We start from the raw sequence: 24,345 nt of genomic DNA on the forward strand, positions 1-24,345 counted from the left end.
AAAAAAAGTGAGTGAAAGCTGAGGCAAGATTCCCGTCTCTCAGGATACCCACATCTTTTTATAGACCTTAGGATGATTGAGTGTGACTGAGTGGCGGCATGGCAACAGAATTCTGCTTGGTGGCTGCACAGAGATAAGCTCATTGTGGAAGACACGTAGGCTCAAGGTTGCTAACACACAGACATACACGTTTAGTAGTTTTATTACATGTACCAACTTTTTTTTTCTGCTCTAGCAGTCTTACAGAAACAGCAGGTTTATGATTTGGTTTATCAGAAAAAGATATTAACCTATGTGAGGCTAATGTTGAAATCTGATAACTAGGCACTGGGCACCTGTGGCTACTTTTATAAAACAAAACAAGCATGGATTCCACTCCAAAAGTTAGCTTACAAAGCTTAGAAAGTTATTTTTTTTTAAAGGAAAATGGGGAAAGTTGCAGTGCTAGATGTAAATGTCTTTGTAAAATACTGAAATACTAACTGGGAAAGTGAGTTTTTTTTATTTTTATAATGAAACATATATCGGAAGAAACTGTCAGACACAGTTGATAATGGTCAAAAATCCAAGTTGCCTTTCCAGCACAAAACACCAATGTAAAAAGAAACATTTATTGTTTCTCTGTAATATGATCATTACTTAGTCATCAAAGTGTTATTTTTCTCTGTACTACCGAAATACAAAAATACAGAGTCTCCTTTTGTATATGCACATGTCTCCCCATCCTATTGCCATGCAAACCACAACTTGGAACTAAACATTCACCTTTCAAGCTGCAGTTATGCATGCTATGATTACAAATGAATCTGAATGAACAGGTGAATGGCATTATTATCAGCTGGAGTGCAGTATAAAAGAAATAGCATTGCTGCTTGATATCAGTAGTCAGAGCCCAGTGTTCTTAGCTGAACCCTGTCACTTTACCCCTCACTAATGCACAGTGAGCAGACTTCTTAGACACACATCATGTCATGTTGGGTAATGGCTATGATGACTATTAAGACCTTCTACAAAGGCTTTCGAGACATACGCAGCCAGTCAGAGAGACTAATAAGCAGGCAGACGCTACAATATATGAGATGAAAGGACTAGCAAAAAACTTAATTAAAACACATTCAAAAAAACAGAATTGTCACTAAAACACTTTATGCTGACGATGCCCTGGTGAAAATGTCCTGCTTGGGCCAGTGATTCAATTTATTGATCACTCACCTACGCTTAACAACTTTAAATAGAATGGATCATGCTGCAGTGAGAAGTCTTAGGTGCTTATTTAGGCATCTGTCTAGAACGTTTGCTAATTATAACCAGAAACCTCACAGAAAACATGCACTTTGTATTTGCCAGGCAGCTATTTTTACAATACCTAATTTCCTGATTTCTAGTTGCTCATTTCCTCTCTAATTGCTAGACGAGGACAATGGGTATTTCAGAATAACTGGCTCATTTTGTTTAGTTTGTTCATTGGAGCAGGCTCGCCTCCATTTGTCTCATTTAGACAGATTCAAGAAGCGAGATAAACAAGCATGCAGGCTCTGGCAAGGAAACAGTTGATACCAATTCAAATCAACAACTCTGCCCTAGTCATCTCTTTAAAAGGTTCCTTGTGTGTTTGTTGTGGGCTTGGCAAATATATTTCTGCTTTCTCTATGACATGTCTCTGTGATGATCACACCAAACAACTTCAATGACGTCTTTTTGTGCTTATGGAGAGTACATAGATACCACCATGACAGCTTGATGTGAAGGACATTTTTTAACTGGGCTGCCAAGATAGAGCAACGTGTTTATCTCATACTGGTTGGACTGGGGTGTACAGCAGAGTGCTTGCTAATTGGTACCATGGACTGTGGGTGGAGGATCCTTTCAAAATTGCAGTGTGATTTCTAACACTATTTGAGTCGAGCTGAAATGTGAAATTGGTGCTGGATAGGATTTGGCTCTTTCACGTTTGAGCACTGCATTGGAAACAACACAAAGCCTTGAAACAAAACAGACATTGTTCAGTGCCTTTGCTTCGAGATGGATATAAAAATAACTGATAGGTCTTAAAGGTAAAATCTAGTTGCAAACTCCAACCTTGTCAGATATAATGTATTTGTGATATCCACTTCTTTCCAGGAGTAATGAAGTAGTGACACATTTATTTTTAGGTCACCTGCTTAGACAACTTCTATTTCAGTCAGTGATATGCTACATTTCCCCAATGTTAACACAATTTGAATGTCTCCAAAAAAAGTAACAACTGATAAGAACATGTTAATTATGAAAAACAGTCTTACTTCTAAGAAAGAATAAATGTGAGCTGCATCACAGATGACATAATAAGAAGCAACCATATTCCTGTGTGAATCATTGCACCTTATAAGACAGAAAAGGTTGCAGAAACACAAAATAACTTTTCAGATTCAGAGGAGTTCCTCCAGAGATGCAGAGCACAAGTTGACCTATTTTACAACAACGGAGAGTGGAACAAATACTGCAAATTCAATTAACTTTCTTTTTCCTTGCAACTAGCGATAGGAAGCAGAAAGAGAAACTTGGTGTATCTGTGCTCAATTCCCGGGTGAACCATAAGGCAGGAAACCATAACTTCCTGATTATTAAAGTGACCCTTAGTTCAGAGCTAAAGAGAGAGTAATAAAAGAACAAAAACAAAACAGAAAACGTACAGTGCAGCTTTCTAAAATCCTGACAGGAAGAAGTCTCCACTTGAAAGCAAATATAAGCCACAAATGAGCTGAAAATCTGTGGAGTTTCATAGTAAGATGTTAAACAGCATGTGTGTTTTCCAACAATATGTGTGTATGTGCATTTCTTGTCTGCTGCGTGTGCACTTCCTTCAGCCTAAGTGAGGGTGCAGAGCTCGCAAAAAACGTCAGTGCTGATCTCTCGCTGTCTCTTTACGCAGTGGAGCATCCGCCCGAACTTCAGAATGTTTGCTTCAGCACTCTCCCTTGCTATTATCTCCACTGAACTCTTTAACACACTTTTCCCCTGCTCACTTCAGTTACTATCATTGGACACTCCTGGAAGTACACTCAAGAGTTCTTCAAACGATATTGTATTTTTCAGCTGTAACCTTTCAGAGTGACTTTTTTTGTTTTTGCAGCAGCAGAGCTTTAGTAAGGAGATCATATTTTAGATATAAATGCCATAATATACAGAACAAGTATCCTTCAGCATTTAAACTCTCCATTGTGTGTATGAAGGACATTCAGATGTAACTAGAATTAACACCTCAAGGTTGTATCCCTCCACCAGCCAGTGAAGTTGCAGCTAAATCCATGTCTGTCAGACTCATGTAATATATGTGGTGAAGACATTAAAGGCATTTAATTTAAGGTATCAAGTGGATGTTTATGCTGAATGTGTGAAAATTCCCTACAGGGGTGCCTGGGATGAAATGTCCACAAGAATGGGAAGGCCAGACAACCTAAAAACATAATGCATCCACGGCATGGAGGCATAAAAACACTGCCGGTGTCTACAGAGCCCTTGGTTCATGATCCTGACTTTCTGTTGCTGATTCCATTGATAAACCTCTTAACTACTAAAACCACAGTAACATAGATATATGGCCATTACGTTTTCAGCAGCTGAAAGGCTAAGTGAATGGCCCAAAGCAAATCCATGCAAATAAGGAAGTTTAATCATGCTAAAAGATCAAGTGAAGCCACATTTTCATGCATCTCATGCTCCTCCATACCCTCTAATCATTCTCAGTGTTTTGGCTGCCTGTCGGCTATGCCTTCCTCTGCTCTTCACATGTGCCATGGGAAAAAGATGTACTATGATGACAAATGTCATCTTTTAAAATAAAAAAGCATGAGATCTTAGGGAGACAGACTGATGGTTTACAAACTACAGTCTGATGCTTTACCATGATCATAATGCAATCCACATATCTAAAAACGAGCACCATGTACTTCAGTCTCACCTGCCAGGCAATTAAGTCTTTCAGTTTCTCTATCTTCTCAAGGTCCTCTGGGTGTTCCTGTATGTACTTATCATTGAAGAAGGCCTGCAGAAAGGGGAGAGGAGGTACTGGAGTAAGTATGATTGTATAAATACAGGAAAAGTACATACAGAGGAAGACAGAAGGAACAATCTGAAATGTGGAGAAGTTTGTGATATAAATACAAGTCAAGGGGGAAATGGAAAGGGCTGTTAAGAATAAAAAATAATTTAGTTGAGAAATCCGTCTCTCTTCCACCACCTGCGCTATTTCACTGAGATGAAGGAATGACCTGAGGGCAAATAATTCACGTTCTTCCTCCGACTCATACTGCACCGTTTCACATGGCCAATATGAATCTATTCCAGGTTGGGATATATACTGGGAAACCAATAGGCTATCACTTTTTTAGCATCAAACAATAAGTAAAAAGAATTTTATTTTCCATGAGTAACTATTGTGCCACGGCGAATAGAGGGTGCAGCTCACAAACCAGTGATAACACTAGAAATGTGATGAAAGCAGGATACAAGCACGACTGAGATTTTTGAAAAAGAAAGAAAGGCCCAGGTCTTATCAAACAGAAACTACTTCATGATGACTTGTGATGATTTGCTTGATTGCAAACAATATGTGAGCGAGTGGTAAGTGTAGTTATAAAAATAATAAGGCTGACAGAAAAGGAGCTTCTAGGACTCGAAATATGCAAGAGCTTATGCTTCCATATTACAGCATGAAATCCAACCTTTGGGGGGGGGGGGGAAATGGTTCATTTGAATAAGCGTTAAATATTGTTTAATATATTAGAATTTTCCAAGAAGATACTGTATAATGTGTCAGAAGATCGTGGGTTTGACATTATATGCTTTTTTACTTTACGTTTTAAGAGTTAGATGAGGAGATTGATACCACTCTCATATATGTATTCCTATAGCTGGAGCAGCAGGTGGTTAGCTTAGCTTAGCATAAAGAATGAAGGGGGAAACAGCTAGCCTGGCTTTTAACAAGGGTAACATCACTCAGTACCTTTTAAGATTACAAATGAACACGTTCTGTTGTGTGTTGTGGGGTTTATGTGCTGGACCACTTCTTGGCTGCTGCAGTGACTTTCTGGAAGTCTCTTCTGATTGCCTGGCAACCTCACTTTGAAAACAGGACGGAAGTTTCCCCCCTTCCCGTCTTTCCTTTGTTTGTTTTTTATTGGTTCTGGGACACGTTCTCATGTCTCAGCATATTGTTTGTACTCAAATAAAAACATTGGGTCACAAAAAATGACTCCAGGAAGTTGTGTAAGGTGTATAATAAGCTGTAGAGGTGTGGGTGTGGGGATTTTGTTACCTTAGAAGAGAAGCAGGCTAGCTAGTCCACCCCCCCACACCATCCCACCCCAATGTTCCAGGCCTTATGCTAAGCTAACCATTGCTTAGTGAGTGGTAATGATTTTCTCATCTAACTCAAACAAAAAACCCATTTCCCAAGATGTCAGACTATTCTTTTATTGCTTCTGTTAAAGTAGAGGGAAACAAAAAATGCATATGTGGACATAAATGTATACAGGTCGAGACAATACAGGGATAAAATAAATGCAAAGCTTTTTTACATGTTGACTACCTTCTCATAGTTGGTAAAACCTCCCATGACAGCTGGGTCCACAATCCCATTTAGCAGCATAGAGAGGGGGTTGATGGGAAGGTTTGAGTCATTGAGATGCCTCTGCACCATGCTGCTTATCTTCTCATTGGTCAGCTGCATCGTTTCCATTGCATTCTCCAGTGGACTGATCTCCTCCTGTGCCGCACAGTAAGTGAAGGTGTTACTGAAAATTCTCATCACTTATTCACCTGTGTCAGTATATCTAAAAACTACTGTCTTTGTGATCCTCACAATCTAGCAGAAACATTTTGTGTTCAGTGACTAGGGATATGTTATTAGAAAATGGGCTTAGGAACCCTTAACTACGCTCATAAATTATGTAGGATAGAGAAGCAATGAATAATTCTCCACTGCGCCCATACATGAACCTGCAACTGTCAAATGAAGATTGATACCATGTCTGTGTAGGGGAATTTCAGTTTCTATTTAAACAAAATATGATTGGCAATTCTGAAAAAAACACAATGAAAAAAGTGCTGTCATTAATTCTTCTGCTGTGTAAAAGAATATTCCAACTCAATCCATGTAATTCCACATAGAGGCAATCTCTTTACTTCGGATGAAAAAGAAAAATCCCCACCTTGCAGCTTGCTGTTAAAGAGAAACATGAGTGGATTGTTGAGTAAATGTCAGACCCAGACCCCAGCCAAAGAAATAAAGATGCTGTGCCAGGGAGACAAATCTCCAATCTGTGTGGGTATGTCTTAGGCCAGATTGATAAAAAGCATCGTCAGATGGAAGGCTTTAGCATGGTGAATCTCAGCCCAGTCATTAAGCTTTAAATAGAGTCTAACCTCGGGGACCTGGCCTCTCTCTGGCTCATCTGGAGGGCAAGCTGCTCCTGATAGTATGTTCCAACCCAGCCTGAAGGAAGAGGCCTCTGCTTTGAATTAGTGGGGCAATGGAGAATAACACTTCACTATATGGACTTGGGAGTTGGGGGGGGCGGAGGATCAATTCTTTGTAATGAAATTATTGTGCTAAGGATGCTGCGACCAGATGGACAATTGTGGAGTGCTTAATGTCCAAGCTGCCTGGTATGTGCGTATTATGTGATGCTATTTGACGGCTATGAATGCTGAGTGAGCAGACTGTAGGTAACCTCTTGGCTAAAGATAACATTTGAGATGTGCCCCACTCTGAAGCTTTCACCAGCACAAACATGAATGTGACTAATCAAAGTGGCAAATAAAGAGTAATTGAATGCGTAATACTTAGCCTGGCAATTTACGCTAAGTAGTGCATTTGTGTAGGGACAAACTAACGACACATTAAAAGGATGAGGCGGGTGTTTAGGCTCTAAATGATACTGTAACCAGCTCTTGTGCTCCAACTTATATAACTGCACTCATTTCTCTACACTCCCTCTTCCACCAGACAACATCCCTGCCCAAAATGGGGACGCCAGACCAGCATTTGAATTAGTTAATGCAGCTTTAGTGGGACGGCGGGGATATGTCCCCATTCCAAACACTACAGTAAACACCATCCTTTCATCAACAGGTTTTTCATACAGCAATCCAGATTTCTATATTACAGGAAAACCAACAGTGAGTGAGTTCTGAACTCTTGTCTAGTTGTATTTGTTCTGTGTAGCTATTTTCTGTGGAAACAAGTATTTAAAGAGCTTGATGAATCAACGTTGGCCCTCTGGCAGAGACAGAACATTCCCCGTCGCTAGTCCGGGAGAGTGGCATGCCTGTGTCCACACGCCTGTCTATACAGCTTAAGTGGACAAATCATATCGATTGCCTCTGAGCACGGCTGCAGATCCACATCTGATTAGAAGGCCTGCCTGGCAGACAGGCCCTTCATACTCACTGTGGAGACTGATTTGACTTCAAACCAGCGCAGGATGCCAGGGAGTTTGTATGCTGTCGTGTACGTGGTCCTCTCAATCCACATGTTCTTTTGACAAGATGACAAAGACACAAAATCAAAACACGGCGCAGAAATCAACTGCCATGACAAGGCACTATAAACACAAGTATTTAAACCACATTTAGACAAGCTTTTATACTGCTGTTGCATGAATGAGAGAAATATGATGCCAATGGTAGGGGGAACTAAAGGGATGGAGGTGTGCACAACCTCCCGGTCTGGATGGTAGCTCATTCAGGCTCACAGAAAGCCCAAATAAGATGAAATCTTCTATGATACACCATGGAGCTCAAATAATGAAGAAAATCATACACCACAGGAGAGAATTTTACTTGCAGAGTGTTTCTACCTTTCAACATTTTTTTCAGAGGAAACTTACTGCTCACATTGGAGAAAGGTGTTTATATTGCCATGTTTAATAGGTTAGATAGATGCAATATGTCTAGCAATAGATACCCATCACCTCCCTGTTAGACCGGAGAGGGTTCTATCAGTCGGAGTACGTCTGAGATGAGTTAAATACATCATCCCACGCTGCCAAAGTGATGCCACATTAAACACATAGAGGAAAATGTGAATTTGTTTAATTTGTGTCCTGTGTCATTGACAACCTGGATATTAAGTGTGCACGAAATATAAAAAGTAAAAAAAAAATCTGAACTCAAGAGGAATAGCTACACTAGGCAACCAGATGTGGAGCACTCTTATTTAGTCCGGATCTTCTTGTTGGCAACCATTGTTCCAGTGTTCTGCTTTCCTATTTATTTTCAATAGTAAATGGGATATAACTAAATACACAGGACCATTATCAATCCACCATAAATTATTGATATTCAGCAACTATGTTGTCCACTTTGGCAAACAAACTAGCTAGGCCAAGGCTGAATATTTTTTTGTCATTTTAAAAACCATTAAAATGATGATTCTTATGTTAACAAATAGTTCATAAAACCCTTAAAAAAATAAACTGGACAAGCAAAGTCATAGTGAAAAAAAGAAAAAGAGTAATTACCGCAAACTCGTTGTCGGGGTCTTTTTCTCCCTTCCTCACTGGCCTGGAATACTGGAATTTATGGACTTCGTTTACTGTGTAGAAGCTGGGGAGAGAGAGAATCAGTGCCTGAGTAAATTAAAACTGTTATGGGCAATCTACGGATCAATTCAAAGGGTGATTGCTTTGCTTCAGATCAAACACAGGACAGGCCCCCTTCAGGCTAGCTCTGCCAGAAACTGTGGTATTTAGCATGTTGGTTTATGGCAAGGCCTTATCTACATGGTAAAGACACACACTTCACTGGCAGCACCCGTCTGGGCACATACATGGTCTCTCACATTGACGCCTTACTGGCTCTTTTCCTCTTTCGTCTACAGAAATCCACATTCACACTGTTTTGGCAAAATGATTACAGATGTATTTTCCTCATAAAGCATATTGCATTTAGAAAACAATGCCATATGTTTTCAAACAGCATGCTTTTCCTGCATTAGCAAGAACAAAATCTGTGCCTTTTTATGTTTGTAGTAGCAGCAATAAGTGTGTGCAGAATGAGTTGTTGCAACTTATGAACTATTTTTTACTAAGGATTGTGTAAATTGTAATTCAGCTATTTACAGTATATTCTACCGACAATCAGATGTTCCCTTCCGTGCTTGGTCACAAAGGGCAGCACACTATTTAACGAACATGATGAGGACCATTCCCAAATTAGCGAAAACATGGCATTAACCTAAAAAAAAGAGACTCTGAGCTTTTGATCTAATAAACAGATTAATAAATCAGCTGCGCTACCCCAATTAAGCTTTTACATATAATTAGCTAGCGGGCTAGAGAGGATGCAGAAGTATGGTGTACAAAGCAAGGTCAGACGGGGGGTGTGCTCCGCCTGCTGCCTTGACCCTCAAACAGCTCAGTCTCATTGCTATGCAACGTGATCCTTTGTACTGAATGAGAGAATAAATTAAAGAAAACAGAGAGATAAGGACGGAAAGAGACCTGGGGAGAGCACAGCGAGAGGTGGAGAAAGAAACTGAGAGAACAGAGTTGGCAGAGAAAGAGAGACGGACAGACAGTTGGTGTGGAACAGTCCTCTATCACTCTCTAAACACGTCTATCTAATCTGGGCTATTAACAGAGTTACATATTCCAATCAGACACAGTTAGCAGACAAGCAAACAGGCTGCTGTAGGGGAATGTGACCAATGGTGCAGGCTTGTGATAAGATCAGTGCGCAGGTATATTTGCCTTAAGGTCATCCAAGTGAATGTCTTCTTTTAATTATGTCTATTGATGCGTTGGGTGGCATATCAAAGGTAAATTTGCACAGCTGACTGATGCAGTGCATGGCTGGCGTACAGATTGAGCACACAAGTGGGAGTGTAGGGGACCCACTGTTTACTGTGGCCCTGGTGCACAACACAAAGGTATTAATGATGTCAGAGAAACTATGTTGTACTTGGCACAGTGACTAATAGCAGATGGCTGGTGCAAGTTAATAACCACTAGAAAGACAAGGTCAACCGCTGTTTGTTCTAAACAGACAAACATTTACATCAAGATTTACTGGCTTCCACCGCAGCGGCCCACAAAATACCCCACACAAAAATAAACCTAATGCATGATTGCATGTCATGACAAGTTCTCCGGATTGTTTTTGAGTTACTGGGGAAAGTAAATTGAGCTTTCTGTATTGAAATGCATGCTGTGTGACTTTGAGGAACACTCTCCGTAATTGTAAAGAAATGAGTGTGTGTGGAGGAGAGGATATCCTCCTTACCTCACTATTTGTTCAGAGACGGGTTTGTGCTGGAACTTGGCCGGCAGGTCGAGGATGGGTTTAACCGTGAAACACTGGATGTCTTCAGCACAAACATCAAGGAAACACATGAAACTGTTGAACTCAAATGAATGAAATACAGTTCTGAGGACCTGGTGATAATTCACTGCTATTGTTAATCGGCATTCATTGAAATCAAAGTTTGTATTATTAATCATATTAATTTTGATTAAAACAATGTCTCCCAGCCCCCCAATTACTCCGCAAGAATGCACAATCAATTTGTGGCACATAAAAAACACATTTCCTTTTGTGTACCGACAGCATTTAACAAGGCGGCTGCACCATAATAGTAAAAAAAAAAAACTCATATAATATTAACAATTTTTCTATTAAAAAATAAAAAGCAACATTTTTAAAAACAGCTTCTGCCACGGTTAGAAATGGATCAAAAATTCTTGCTGAGGATACATTGTCCAGAGGAACACTTCGTATCCTCGCTGGGCGGCGTGGTCGTCTTCATCTTCTCTGCATTGGGAAACTGTGTGAGAAGACGTGCTTCGAAGTCCTCTCTGCGCTCGTACTCCTTCCCACGGTAGATGAACATTTTGTTCTGAAGGAAAATAAGGGAAACAATGAGACCTTTGCCACGTACATGAAGGCAGGCACACAATCATTCAAGCCTTGATTATTTTCACACATTATGTGGACATAAGGCACATTGTCCCTTTGTTATGAATATGGCATCATTGACACCATCCAGTAGCTAACATTCAATCAATGATGGCAGTCAGACATGGGGCAATGACACAATTGTTATATTAAAAGAAAGTTACATGGATAAGAACGACTTTGATTTTTACATCTACTTGGCTTGGTACTGTGGCTGTTAAAACACATTATTATAACATTCATATTAAATACTTGGAAATGTGATGGAAAGTTCTTGGCACTGATTCAGCTATTAGTTAATCCCTGCTGAGTTCAGAGTGGGCTTGCTTGGGGAAGACTTCTGTTTTAGCAAACTGACAGACTGCAAATGGCTACTTGTATTTAGCTCGTGGCTTTTTCACAAATGGCTGCTGTTAACTACAGCTACTGATGAAGTTGCCTTAAAACCACTGTAATGGTTCAGACATCTTGCCAATTTGAAATCAGTGGGATAAGATCTTGGCACCTGAGAATGGGCCCTCTTCACATCTTAGCAGCTTGATCTCTGATAGATCTAACCTAAGGGCAACAGCCCTTTTTACATTTCTTTCTTTCTTAAACTGTCACTGAAGAACAGCTCACCTACAGCAAGCCCTATGCTCATACACGGCACACCTCAATTTCCAAATGAATCAAAGGAACTGTATCACTTAACATGCCTAAGGCCATTTTTAAATTTGCTTTGACACATAAGTTGACATAAGCATGTTGATTTCCACAGTCATTCCTTCCAGCCGCAGGAGAAGTTGCCACATCTGCCTGACAACACACTGCTGCAATTTTCAGATGGTAAACAGCTGGAAGATTTGCTTTAAATATTTTCTCTAATGCGTTTAAATCTGGTCAAGGACAACTAATCTTTTTTCATCACCACATATTGTATGCTTATTCATAAAAGTTGCATTATGTGGTTGAGCATTCTGCTCGTGCACACAGTAATCCTAATGTCACAATTTCTCATTTTCATTACCCTCAACAGACAATGGCTAGTTCTGTCAAAGAAATCACTGTCATTGAGATAATAACTCATGCTGAAATGGTCTTTTCTTTATTGGCCTAGAAAGGCAATTTCATACAGCCAAGTGATTTGATAAACTTGTGGCAAAACTGGAAAATTTTCGTATGTGTCAAAATGCCAAAGGGAAAACCATGAGATATCAATGTCTCACCCTCTTGGCAGTAATAGTTTCCCAGAAAAAACATACTTCCATTCAATCTACTGCAGAATCGCATAATGTTTAGCAGACACAATGGCTGTTAAAAAGCTCATCATTTGAATTTCAAAACAAAAAATAAGTTACACAAGAAGAGTGCACAGAGTGCTCCTAAATATGTATAAGCCAGGAATGTTCCTCCATCTCCCCGAGTGTTCTCAGGGGTCAGTCTGAGGAACAATTTGAATGATAGAACATGACAACTGATAGGCGAGTGTCTCTGAATGTGGTGTGTTAGGATACATATTTCAAACCAACTTTCACACACCCTCAACTGCTCTTTAAGCGGAGCGCTCCCAGGAAACTCAATATAGGGATTAAGTAAAGTTTAGAATTGATAGGAAGAGAAGGCAGGTGCAGAAACACGCAGACTGGATGTAAATGGAGAGAAGCAATTGTAGAGTATTTCTAATACTGAGAATAACTTTAATGTGTTGGAAAGCTGAAAGCAACTCAGATTCTTCATAGAGTAAACGCATACAAAAGAGGCTTTCAGTGAAGCTTTGTGAAAAGTTATTGTTACTCTCACTGTTGAAATTATCAGAATGGGTTAAGAAAAATATTTTGTGCATGTTATTACTATGGTTTGTTTTGTAAGTAATAGAAGGGTTAGAGAACTAAATACAAAATAGAAGATATGTGAGACCAATGGCTTAGTTTCTGATATAAACAAATGAAATGGTCTCGAGCATTTTATAATTAGCAGGTACCCTAGTGGCTAACCCCATTAACTACTAATAAATCATAAGCAGCTGAATAAAGCACTCTTGCATAAAATCCATTCTTAAGGGGGGTGGATACAAAAGGACTTTATCAAAGTATTGATTTTGTCACATAATTGACTGTTCCCTGAGGACACTGCAATGCTGCAACACAAACAACAATACGGGGTGTGAAACTAAACCCCGCTAACTATATTTATCTTGATAAGTAACCCGCGCTTAAACACTTCCCTATTTACTCACACAGAAATCTTTCAACATAATTATGAAATATCAAGAGGGCATGCAGACTCTTATAGCCGTACAATATAAGAGCCACAATGCAAGAGCATTGACTCTCTATTAGGATGAGATGTTTTGTGTAATAGTAATATTCAAAACCAGCTTGTACACTATATTTTTTATCTACTGTAGCATGAGGAGCGCCACAATTTAAAAAGACAAATCATTAAACGTGTAAATAAAGTGTAGAGTCCTATTGGCAAAGACAACCCAGCATAAACCTGCCCTGGTTATTTCCGGTAAGGTCAAACTGCCCGTAACATAAATACAAAGGAGAGAAAAAAAGAGAACTCAAAGCTGCTCTTTTAAAGTCTAAATAGCCAGATAGATTAGACCAGTTTGCCGTGTCTGTAATGGAGTTTCTGCCCTGACAGATGAAAGGGGCTAAGAGGGGCACATGGAGATGAGAGAGTAGCAACCCCCCCCCCCCCCCCCCCCCCCCCCCCCCCCCCCCCCCCCCCCCCCCCCCCCCCCCCATCCCCCGTTCACAATAGAATAAAGGGGAGATGACCAGGGTTTCTTTTTTAATTCAGGGGAGGTACAATGACAGGCAGTCTCTCTTTTGCAAGAATGCCCTGCTCACATTTACACAGTTACACACATTCATACCTTAAAGCTACCCATTACAACCACATTTTTGGAGCAGTTGGAGGTTAATGGTCAAGGGACCCTTAACAATGAGGAAGGGAAAAGCACTGCTCTTTCCGCAAACAGATTTTATCCTGTTGGTCTGGGGATTGAACCGACGATCTCCCGGTCACAAGGTCCCTTCTTTAACTTTTAGACCACCACGGCCTTGAAAGTGGACTTTAACAATATCTTATACAGAGGACTGTAGTGTGTTGCTAGTGTTGACAATGCTTTGACAACACTAGAATACCAGAGGACTAAAGACAGCCTTAACAGGGAATATATTAAATGCAAACAAATCCTCAGCCCACATCAATTTATTTTGTTCAGATAGAAAACCTGTATGTGGACAGAGTAGGACACCCTTCAAAGAATAAGAGCAAAAGAGGTCTGATATGCACACAGTAGCACCTTAGACACTGAATAAGGCCAGTGAGGAGATATCAAACGCCTGTTAAATGCATACCTAATATGTAATAAGCTGTGATCAGATTGGAACAAGGCCAGCCAGGACATTTAGAAGGGAAATACACATCAGTTCAGGTTTAGCGGCCAAGTATACTTGGTATGGGCTCTAAATAGACTTGGGGGTTATTATTCAGTTCAAGTGTTCATATTCATAATGATCAATGGCCAACTAATGGTGGTTATTTTAAAATCTGGGTAGCTTCCATTGTACTGTGAACGTCCCACCACTTGCAAGAACTTCAAAAGTAAAGCTCCAATTATCTAAATAGGCATAGGTCTGAGTGTTTTGGGATTAGATCTCATGATTCAGAAGCCACTAAAAGCAATTTGCAGTGTGACCGTTTCCCTTTCTTTCACTTTGTATTGGGTGCACGGTTTCGTTTTGCAGGTGGTGATGGGACACCTTGTGATGCAGGCCACACTCACGACATGGAGAAATGGGTGTTCAGCTGAAGTTCAGGTGATGGAGTTAAAGGCAGTGTTTGCAGCGTGATCAGCCTTGTGATTGGACAAACAAAGATTGTGTTCTTTCTTGTAGTCAGTTGTCTGGACCCAAACGTCTTTAAAGCCATATGTCCTGCAATGGCGGATTTTGGGGAAATTTTTTAGGGTTGACCAACTGACCAGCAGAAAGAATAACCAATATAATACATGCTAAAAACATACAAATATAAGATACAAAGAAACGAGAAAAGTTGGGAAAGATAGACCATGAATGAGAGAAGACGAGGCTAAGAGGGAGAGAACGAAATTGTTTTTATTCACAGCTCTGTCATTTTTTTTCAACTTTTCCATCACAGTAAGGCATCCATCCAGTAGATTATTTTGGATCTTCTAGATAGCCCACACATGTAAAAGCTGCTTATGATTCACAGTTTGTTTTCTGTGAGTGAGTAAGTGAGTGAACCGTAAGTGAAAACCAGACCAGGTGGGATGTAAGGCCCGCCAAAACAACCAAAACCCATTGGGAGCCAGACATGTGAACAAAGTTTTGACTGGTGAGGCTGAGAACTAAGCAATCACGATTAAACCTATTCATCATCTGTTTTGACAAATGACTCACCCACGCTGTGCTATCAGCCCTGTGCGGGGTGCTGAGAGTTGTGGGGTATGTATGTAGATGTAAGTACTCACGCGTAGGAAGGAGGGGAAGCCAATGCCGTAATAGCCTACGGCAAAGTAGTCGGGTTTGGGCCGGATGACCTTCACTATGTTCTCATAGAACTGGGCTTGCTTCCGCTGTTGGGAGATACAATGGAAAACATTTGTATAATCTTTACTGTGGATTATATATGCACATTTTTGCATATTGCAATTATACATTGCATTTTGTAATATGTTTTATGACATCTTTTTTGTTGTTGTTGCGCCCAATCTAGACAAGAACACTCTTGAACAAGCAATTTTAACCTCGATGAAAAATAAAACTTCAAAACTTCTTTCTTTGTTCTTAAAAACTCAAGTCATTTTCTCTAGCTTTATTATGTAGAGTAGTAATAGTCCACATACTGGAATATAATAACAAATTAATTAACAAAATAACATTAAAGTTAAACACAAAAATAATGTCACTTACCAAGGATGCACTGAGCTGCTCAAAGTCAAACATTTCATTCTCGTACTGTTCAGCCAGTTCCTTTCCCAAGATGATTGCCTCCTCCCACATCTATCGAGCACACACAAACACACACACACACGCACAGTTAGTAAATTAACTATTTATCAAGATTTAAGATGAGATAAACCATTCCTTTTTAAGTCAACGGAATAAAACTAATGATCTCTCCCAGGCATTGTTATTCAATGTAATGTAGTGTTTGAAAATAGATAAATGTGAAATTTATTATGTCAATATTCTTTACTTTTTTTCTCTGATCAAACACTAAAACTCTTTGGGAGAAGTACATTTAGCATGCATTTCCCCTCGAGTCTCATCCACTGCAGTGGAGTGGTGTCACAGATAGATGGGAGCCACTTGAACATGTTGAAAGGCTTCTAAGTGGCTTTCTAACAGACTAGATTGGGCTGAACTGATCTGGGCCAGGCTGGAGGTGGACCAGGCCCAGGGTGCTACTTAGATCAGCCAGCCATCAGTGAGAGTGGTGGTGGCAACACAATCTGGGACTGCTTTCTGGATTACTCCGATGACACTCTTAGTGACAGTCATCAGTTGATACCACCCTCTCTGGAGTGTTTATGTATTCGTTTAGCCACTGTAACACTTCCTGCACACTCTGGTGTGTTTGTGTGTGTCTGTTGAACGCTTTTTCAATTTGTCGTCTCCACGAGACAAGTGACAGTTGGCTAGAAAAAGAGTGGCGGCTGCACCCCAACACTGGTGACCCATCCACAGCCTTGGTACATCATCTCTGAGAAGCTCTGGCTGTAGTCCTGTAGACTCATTCCAGGCTGAAAAGTGTTGAAGAATTGCACAGGCCTGCGGGGTCCAACACGAGTAGAACATTTCCCTATTCTGAGGTACATATTAATGACCTGCTTTTCATGTCACAACAGGGTGGTATCATACAGAGATGGTGTTAAAGTACCTCACTGAAGTGATATAAATGCAAAAAGAGAAAGCAGACAAGAAAAGCAGGAAAAAAAGGTTTCATGAAATGTAGGGGACAACACAAAAGAGACACATTAACGCTTGTGAGGTCTGATACGCACCCAACAAAAAGAAGACAATTATTTACAATCCCAGTTATGTAGAAAAGGAATATGAAACGTCCATTGATTCCTTGCCAGAAGAGGTATTTAACAGAGATGACAGCATCTAAAAATAGCATTCTCAGAGCCAGGATTTATCATGATTATGACCACTCGTCGGCATGTGCGTGCCAGAATGTGTGTGCCTCTTACCTTGCCCTTGTCGAAGTAATTGATAATCTGCTGGTAGAGCTGGTCCTTAAGCTGGCCTTGAGTGGAGGCCTGGTAGCCGTCTCTCTGAGTCAGGTGGGCTGCACATTGCTCGTCTGACCACTACAGAGGACATGAAAGCACCGGGGTCAACACTATGCAATACAATAAGGGAACAGGTGACAAGAAATCAATCACTGAGTTATAGCCAATGCAAATGGGTGAGATTGATCTGTAATTCTTTTTAAAGCTACCCTGCACTCTGGCAGGGCAAAATGGGAACTTGAGACATGGGCAATGAAACATGCGTCGATACATATTGAATGGCTCAGAGAGGGCATCAGTGCAATACATGGCTTTCTGTGGCTAATATTTTGCTGTTATTGATTTTAGCACAAGTATCCCCACAACCCAAAACAGTGCTGTGGTAGACTACCCCGGCTGGAAGCCAGTCCAGTGACGTGGAGCTATGGGAGCAGAGAGAAGCATCACTTATGCTTGTGTTCACAATAAACATCAGATACAATTGAGTCATGCAGCAGTGTAATCTCATTCATTATAAAATCTACTTGATTTTGTAAAGTTTGGCAGGCAAGGGAGTGTGATGCAAAACAAGACAAAACAAGACTGCAGGGGTATGTATTTTTGCTGACCGTGTACTCCATCATGGCTTTTATTCACCCAGCATGAAGAATAATGAGGTTTCTGACATGCTAGAGCAGCTTGGCTAACAGGGAGATGGACAATCTGATTGGCCTCTGTGTCGAGGTAGCACAATTCTATGCATGCTGCCTGGACCGATTCATTACCAGCCCATTTTAATAGGGGTTTTGTAGTGTTGTAAATAACCTGAAGAGTTAAGATCTCTGTGAAAATCTGACCAACTTTTGTGAAATAAGGGCTACATTTGAATAGCAAAGCCAAGAAATTTGCATTCCCTGGGATGGAGATGGGTGAAAAAGGAATTGCTCTGCACATTGTTGCTGTGGCATGAGGAGAAATGCTCGGAGGCTTTGGATCAGGTTATTGATTCCTTTACAGCTGAACTGCAACATTTACAGGGTAACAAAGATCTCTGTTTATTCATGGATGGCTGGTGACCCTGCATCGACAGAACTGAAGTGCTGACACATCTCTAACAATACTCAAAGGACCATTACTATACTACTGCAAGTACTCTACTAGAGGAAAAATTATTACTAATTGGGCCGCTTTTTACTCTTTAAATGCAGGTGATGAATTATTGATCCACCCTTTAAACCTCATTTAACCTTGTTTACCTTTTGTGCCTGTGTGTGTATACAAAAGGGAGGACAGTGACTTTAAAGATAACACAGGACAGAAAGGATTTATCCAGACTCTGGTGAAACTGAATTAACCAATTTTCAAAAAACAATGGAGAGTCCCTCTCTGAAGGTATGATCAGGAATGCCATAGCTGCTGAGAGATGAGCAGAATTAAAATAATAATAGCATAAACAACTCTTGCAAATGCTGTGACTGCTCAATGAGGAAAATGTGATTCAATCACAGCCTGCTCTCCACTGTCGGGACCTGTACAAAGGCTGATGCAGCCAGCTATTTATGCAAATACAGATGAGATGTTGGATGCAACCATTTTGGATAAAAGGCAGAAAAGAATAACTCCAAATTCAGGGTATACCAAACCCCCAACTGGGAACAGACACTGCAGCGCTTTGTGTGAGAAGCTCTGTGTCTCGATGTGATATATTCTTGTCAAAGATAGAAACAATCAGGACCTTTACATATCAAAATCAAGAAATTAACAGAAAGGGGTGATATTGTAATATTGTGAAGGAAATGCTTCATGATAGCTTATCAATATTTAGTTATCAAATTTAAGATATTGCACCAAAAGTGTGGTACAAAGTTGCTGCCGTTTCCACCTTAAACCAGAGGCGCCTTGCTCTGAACTGTGTGATTTATGATAGAGGATGCTTCGCTTCCAGCTGACAAAGAGGACAGTAAAAGTACACTTTTATCTTGAAGCACCCCAGGTGGCTGCTGCTGCTTTATCCTCTACTTTAAACTGTGCCTTAGCTTTTTTTCTCCAGAAAAGATCAGATACTAGCTGTGATTTGCATCGACTATGCAAGGTGAAAAAGCTGCTGCTCAGCACTTCTGCCCTGTTAGCAGCCATCTCGTGTCATGGTGGGATTAAAGGGATGTGGCCTTATCTCTCGAAATCCTATAAACATTCAAATTCAAAGATATACACTTGTTTAATGCCTGAGGTTAAATGCCATCTCCCTGACAATGGCTGAACATTGTATTTAGGTTTGGTTTGAAGTATTCATGAGAGCAAGTATGCTTAGAAAGTATTTATTTGCTGTTGATATTGTGTCTTTGCACCTTGAGCAGTTTGGCGTGCAGCAGCAGAGTGTAGGCAGCCTCGGTGTAGTTGTCGCATTCTTTGTGGAGGTCACACAGCTTGTACAGGTACCTGGCGAGAAAAAACAATGATTAAACATGTTTGGCTGGGCCTTTCACATATTAAAAACAGAGAAGTTAATTTCGCCAGACTAATGTGTTTGGACCGCCTCTTTTACCTCTAATAAAGCTTGACAGACAGAACCCTCTGACTGGTGAGATTGTGGAAATGAACTTATTTTAACAAAATCAAATATTTCATTCTGGATCCATGTGGACATGTGGCTGGGAAGAACATAAAGCATTTAACTAAGCAGAGTCTTCTAATGCACTGTATTGTGAAGTACCATAGTAGTGTGTGTAAAATACCTCAAAAGGTTTGAATGTCCAGAAATCAACATGCTTAATAGACACAAGGCTTCATATGACTTACCTAATGTACATCTCCTCTCTGTCTATCTCCTTGTAAAAGTTCTACAGGAAGAAAAAAGACAGACCATTACAATAGATTCAAAAGAGTTCATAGTCTTCCAGTGACAACAATGTCATTGTACTTTTTACAAAAGGTGCAGTGTAGCATGCTTACGTTGCATAACTCTAGAAATCACTCAACAGTAGATCATTTTTTAATCATTTTAAAAGAACAATATTTTTATTTTGGCAGGGTGACAACTCAATTTTCTAAAATATGGATGAATAACAACCTCCTGGCTTGCAGCAGGAAGAAGTAAAAAAAGTAAGTTGGCTGACATCAGAATCACAGCGGAACGCAGACAGTCACACTGCTCCACTGGCTAAAAATAAAACTTTTACAATTTTACACAAACTGGTACAGCACTGAGAGAACACAGCTTAGATAAATGCTGAATATGGGTCATAGGCCTGTAGACCTTTCAATGCCAGTCGTCATGTGAGACAGAACTGACATTTCAGTGTAAGATGAAATGTCACTTCACAGAGAGGTGATTCAGATGAGCTGCTCCATGAAAACATCTCAACGCACTGCGGTTGTAATTGCTATTTGTGTGTGACAAGTCGCATATCATTATAGGGGTTTATAATTTACTTCATTCATCTATTGTTAGACTGATTTATGCATTCCCCCAAATATCAATCATGTAGATTCCGTAGATCATCAGGACAGGGCCTGTGTGGATTCAGAAACTGAGAAAAAGAAAACAATCTTACAAGCACATTGACAGTGCAGCTCATGCGGTTTTCTTTGTTCTCGTCGTGCATGATGGTCCTGTAGTCCAGCAACCTCTCCAGTAGACGAACCACCAGAGTAACGAAGTTCTCGCCCGTCTTAGCCAAGTACTTGTGCTTCCTGCAGTGCTCCAGTAAACTGGTGTGTGTTTGTATGTAGCCGAGGGGGTGTTGTGGATGTGGAGGAAGAAAAGCCATGGGAAGAGGGGAAAACAAATGTGAAGCGGATATAAGAGACTCTTCGACAGTTTAAAAATGTCAGACATTTGCCACTAAAGATTAGAGGGAAACAATCTTCTTTTTGCCCATTAAAGCAGAATTAGCAACCGACTGCGTTGAAAGCATATATCACAGTGGCAAGCTGTGAAAGTCCTGTGATCATCAGCCCACTGATTATTTTGAGGAGTGCCATGTTGCAATTACCTAACTTGTGAGAGGCTCATGCGTAATCCTGCCTATTAATCAGCACTTACATTTTCTGAAAGAGAACTTTGTACTGCTCGTCTCCGCGGCCCCCCTCCACCTCATGATCCAGCTTGGTGATGATCTCGTTCTCAAACTGCAATTAGACAAAGCAGGCATAAATAATCAGTGTAGCTAATTTTTCATTCAATTCATTAACACCATCTTCCTATCTCACTCTCTCTCTGCATCGAGGCTTAGCTGAGGGAATCTGTGCTTCGACTTTAATTTTCCTTCTCCTGCAGCCCAGCTGGTTGTGAGCTGGTATTTTCTGTTCATTATTCTCTCCTCCTATTATTACCTGTATACATCTGGTTAGAACAGAGAAAAAGGCTGCATCATGTGACACATCTGCTTTACGTCTGCTCTGTTGTTGCTGTGGCTTCCAACAGTGTTGCATGGACCTTATTTGCTGACTTCTTTATTTGCTTGTGTGTTAGCCAGGCCAAAATACAGAAGAGGAGGGGAGAGTGCAGCCAAGTAAGAAAAGATATAAATTCTGCTCTCTGTTAAGCCAAGAATTTACAACACACATACACAGAAGTGAGACCCAGTAAAGGGAATATTACTGGCATACAGCATAAAAAGGGGTCAGGCCAATGTGAAATTGATCACATTTCACTCAAGGGAAAGGATGAAAAGTTGCATCGACCTCCAATGAGCAAAATCCTGAGTGATACATTGACTTAATTAGCAGTGCTCTTCTCCCTTGAGAGAGGGATGTCGGTAAACTCCAACTATCTTACACAAGACTTCAAGGCTGTAGTCATCGTAAAACTGCTTTACAATTTCATACAAGTACAATATGTGGGCACCCACATAAACATCACTAAGCAGAATACTGCCCGAGACATCTTGTGGCTAAACAGCTGTAGCCAAACGGATTTCCTTGTACAGAAAGGCTTCATTTTGCACTGTGACAGGGCATAACTTTAAGATCCACTGTTAATAGTTGGAGCACAACAAAATGATAATTGCAGAATTAGAAATATGCTTGTGGCTATGCAACTATTTGTTTGTTTTTAGTCTGTTTACTCCTACCCAGATTCACACACAAACACACAACTACTACAACTACTTGTCATAAAGTCATTTGGTTGCAGTCCTTTTACTTTGTCATGTTTCAGAGGACGCACCCGCTGGAAACTGCATGTGAAGTGGAACTCGCACTGCATCATGTCAAAGAAGATGGGGATGGTGGCCTTTCGCAACTCGATCTCAGGAACTAGTGTCATCTCCAGGATAGGACCCACCATCTCCGGAATAAATCTGATCTTGTGGGGCCCTTCAAGAGGAAAAAGTACATTTACATATAAATGCATAGTATACCACACAACTCATTTGCAGACTTTTCATTTCATCATTTCAGTCAGTTTGAAGCACAACATGTTAATCCTAACAGGGCATGAATAATCCTGTGCTACAGATTTAAAATTAGCTGTTCCAAACAAACACAAAATTTGGCTTCCTTGTTTATCAAGTCTCTCAGCAAAATGTCCATGACAATCATGCGGTAAATAACTTCAGGTAAAAATTAAAAAAAGATGCTCATTAAAAACCCTGTGAATGAGTCCACCTAATCTGGTGGAAAGCTCTAATTAAAGGGTCATATGGTGTAGTTACATTGAGAAGCCTTTAAGTCAGGCACAGGTGCACAAGTCTAATACCACAATCCCCTTCCACAATTTCATCCTTTTGAGAATTTACTGCTGAATCTTCCTCAGCACACAACACAAAGCTAATTAACACATGATTGTCTATATTTAGCTGCTGTTCTCTGCTGAGTTGACTTATAATGACTGAGAGAGATAAACATAAACATGAATCGAGAAAAATATGTCAATTGCCGATGTTCTACTGCAAAGTTTATTTGACTAATCTTGGAGGGTGAATTCATTTGGGGGAAGAAATCACAATTTTCTTCGCCTCTAAGTGAAACTGAACAATATGGACACTTGGAGGTTTATTACCTAGATTGTACCACATGTCCCTGATTTCAAAGCCAATTTGTCTTCTCATGTCCTGGTACCTAAAAAACAAAAACAGGATAAAATGTTAAACAAACGTCATCAATTTATTTGTGCTTTTTTTGGTGTGCTTGTCTATGTAGCCTACTGCTGGCTGTAAACCAAATTGCCCTCTGGAGAAAAAAAAAAAAGATACATTAAACTTTGAACCAAATCACAGCATGGAAGATTAAATGACATGGGCTTAACTGATTTAAAGAAAGGCTTATGTGTAAACTGAATGCAATACAAATAGAGCCTTTTAACTGCGTAGTGCAATGTAAAATACTGTAGGTTTAAATGCCTGTCAGATTTCAGCTGTGCCACTGCCACACCTGCTAGAATCAAAGTCAGTGTTGTTGCTTGTAATATAAATGTATTATTATAATATAGTACATTTCAGATTTCAGTTTAAGTGAGAGAAAGAATTAGAGAATGAGTCCGAAAAACCAAGAAACATCTAAAACCCAGGTCTTTCTCTACCAGCTTCTTTTCATCATCTGGACCACAGTGGATGTACTGTAAGAGAGACCGATGCAACCCAAAACTACAACCAAGTGACAGTTATTTGTTTTTGATTTTGAAGCAGACATTTTTTCTTTTATTCTAGAATCACTGAGATAAACTATATTTTTTAGTCCCTCTGAGAGCTGCTTTGCTCTGATGGTGGTCCATGTGTGCAGTGACCAAGTTAAAGGAGATTTACAATAATTGTATTTCTGGTGCCCGGGTCTGGTCCGTCGAGGCAGTTTCTCCTCATCTAAGCCTAAATGACACCAGCATATACAAAGATTCACAGTGCCCAGAGGCCCGTTTCAGGAAGGAAGTTTAGCAAACTCTGAGTCTAACCCTGAACTCTGAGGTGAGTACAGTATCATTATAAAAAGGCAGCATGAATGGAGCCATGATACTATGATTAACCATAGCAACAACCACAAAACAATTGGCCAGCATAATTTACCCCTCTGGAACTGGAAATACTCAAGTGCACATACATCGAGTTTGAACATTTATTTCATTTAAAAAAGCAACATGGCTGCTGCTGAAAAAGAGAGAGAACTGGCTTGGGAGAAAACTGTTGCTTGAGTCAATACATAAGTTCCAATATAGTGTATTAATTTCATATTTA

The 24,345-nt window shown here is 40.2% G+C and overlaps 1 protein-coding gene across 4 annotated transcripts in view; it reads right to left on the bottom strand.

Annotated features, from left to right (window-relative positions):
* Positions 1-24,345, bottom strand: part of dock1 (dedicator of cytokinesis 1) — a 164,418-nt gene that overhangs the window by 9,767 nt on the left and 130,306 nt on the right. For 2 of the 4 annotated variants that reach the window (XM_034860643.1, XM_034860641.1), the window contains exons 32-46: positions 23,181-23,239; positions 22,347-22,495; positions 21,222-21,307; positions 20,731-20,887; positions 19,976-20,016; positions 19,525-19,615; positions 17,156-17,275; positions 15,870-15,959; positions 15,428-15,532; positions 10,738-10,879; positions 10,267-10,348; positions 8,505-8,589; positions 7,433-7,519; positions 5,570-5,746; positions 3,941-4,024 (exon numbers count right to left, since the gene is read on the bottom strand). In XM_034860643.1, coding sequence (XP_034716534.1) covers positions 3,941-4,024; positions 5,570-5,746; positions 7,433-7,519; positions 8,505-8,589; positions 10,267-10,348; positions 10,738-10,879; positions 15,428-15,532; positions 15,870-15,959; positions 17,156-17,275; positions 19,525-19,615; positions 19,976-20,016; positions 20,731-20,887; positions 21,222-21,307; positions 22,347-22,495; positions 23,181-23,239 — 1,555 coding nt within the window. Of the gene's footprint in view, positions 1-3,940; positions 4,025-5,569; positions 5,747-7,432; positions 7,520-8,504; positions 8,590-10,266; positions 10,349-10,737; positions 10,880-15,427; positions 15,533-15,869; positions 15,960-17,155; positions 17,276-19,524; positions 19,616-19,975; positions 20,017-20,730; positions 20,888-21,221; positions 21,308-22,322; positions 22,496-23,180; positions 23,240-24,345 lie in introns of all 4 variants that reach the window. The other 2 variants (XM_034860642.1, XM_034860640.1) reach the window with 1 other exon arrangement.

Source organism: Etheostoma cragini, chromosome 21, assembly GCF_013103735.1.
Source record: "Etheostoma cragini isolate CJK2018 chromosome 21, CSU_Ecrag_1.0, whole genome shotgun sequence".
Lineage (NCBI taxonomy): Eukaryota > Metazoa > Chordata > Actinopteri > Perciformes > Percidae > Etheostoma > Etheostoma cragini.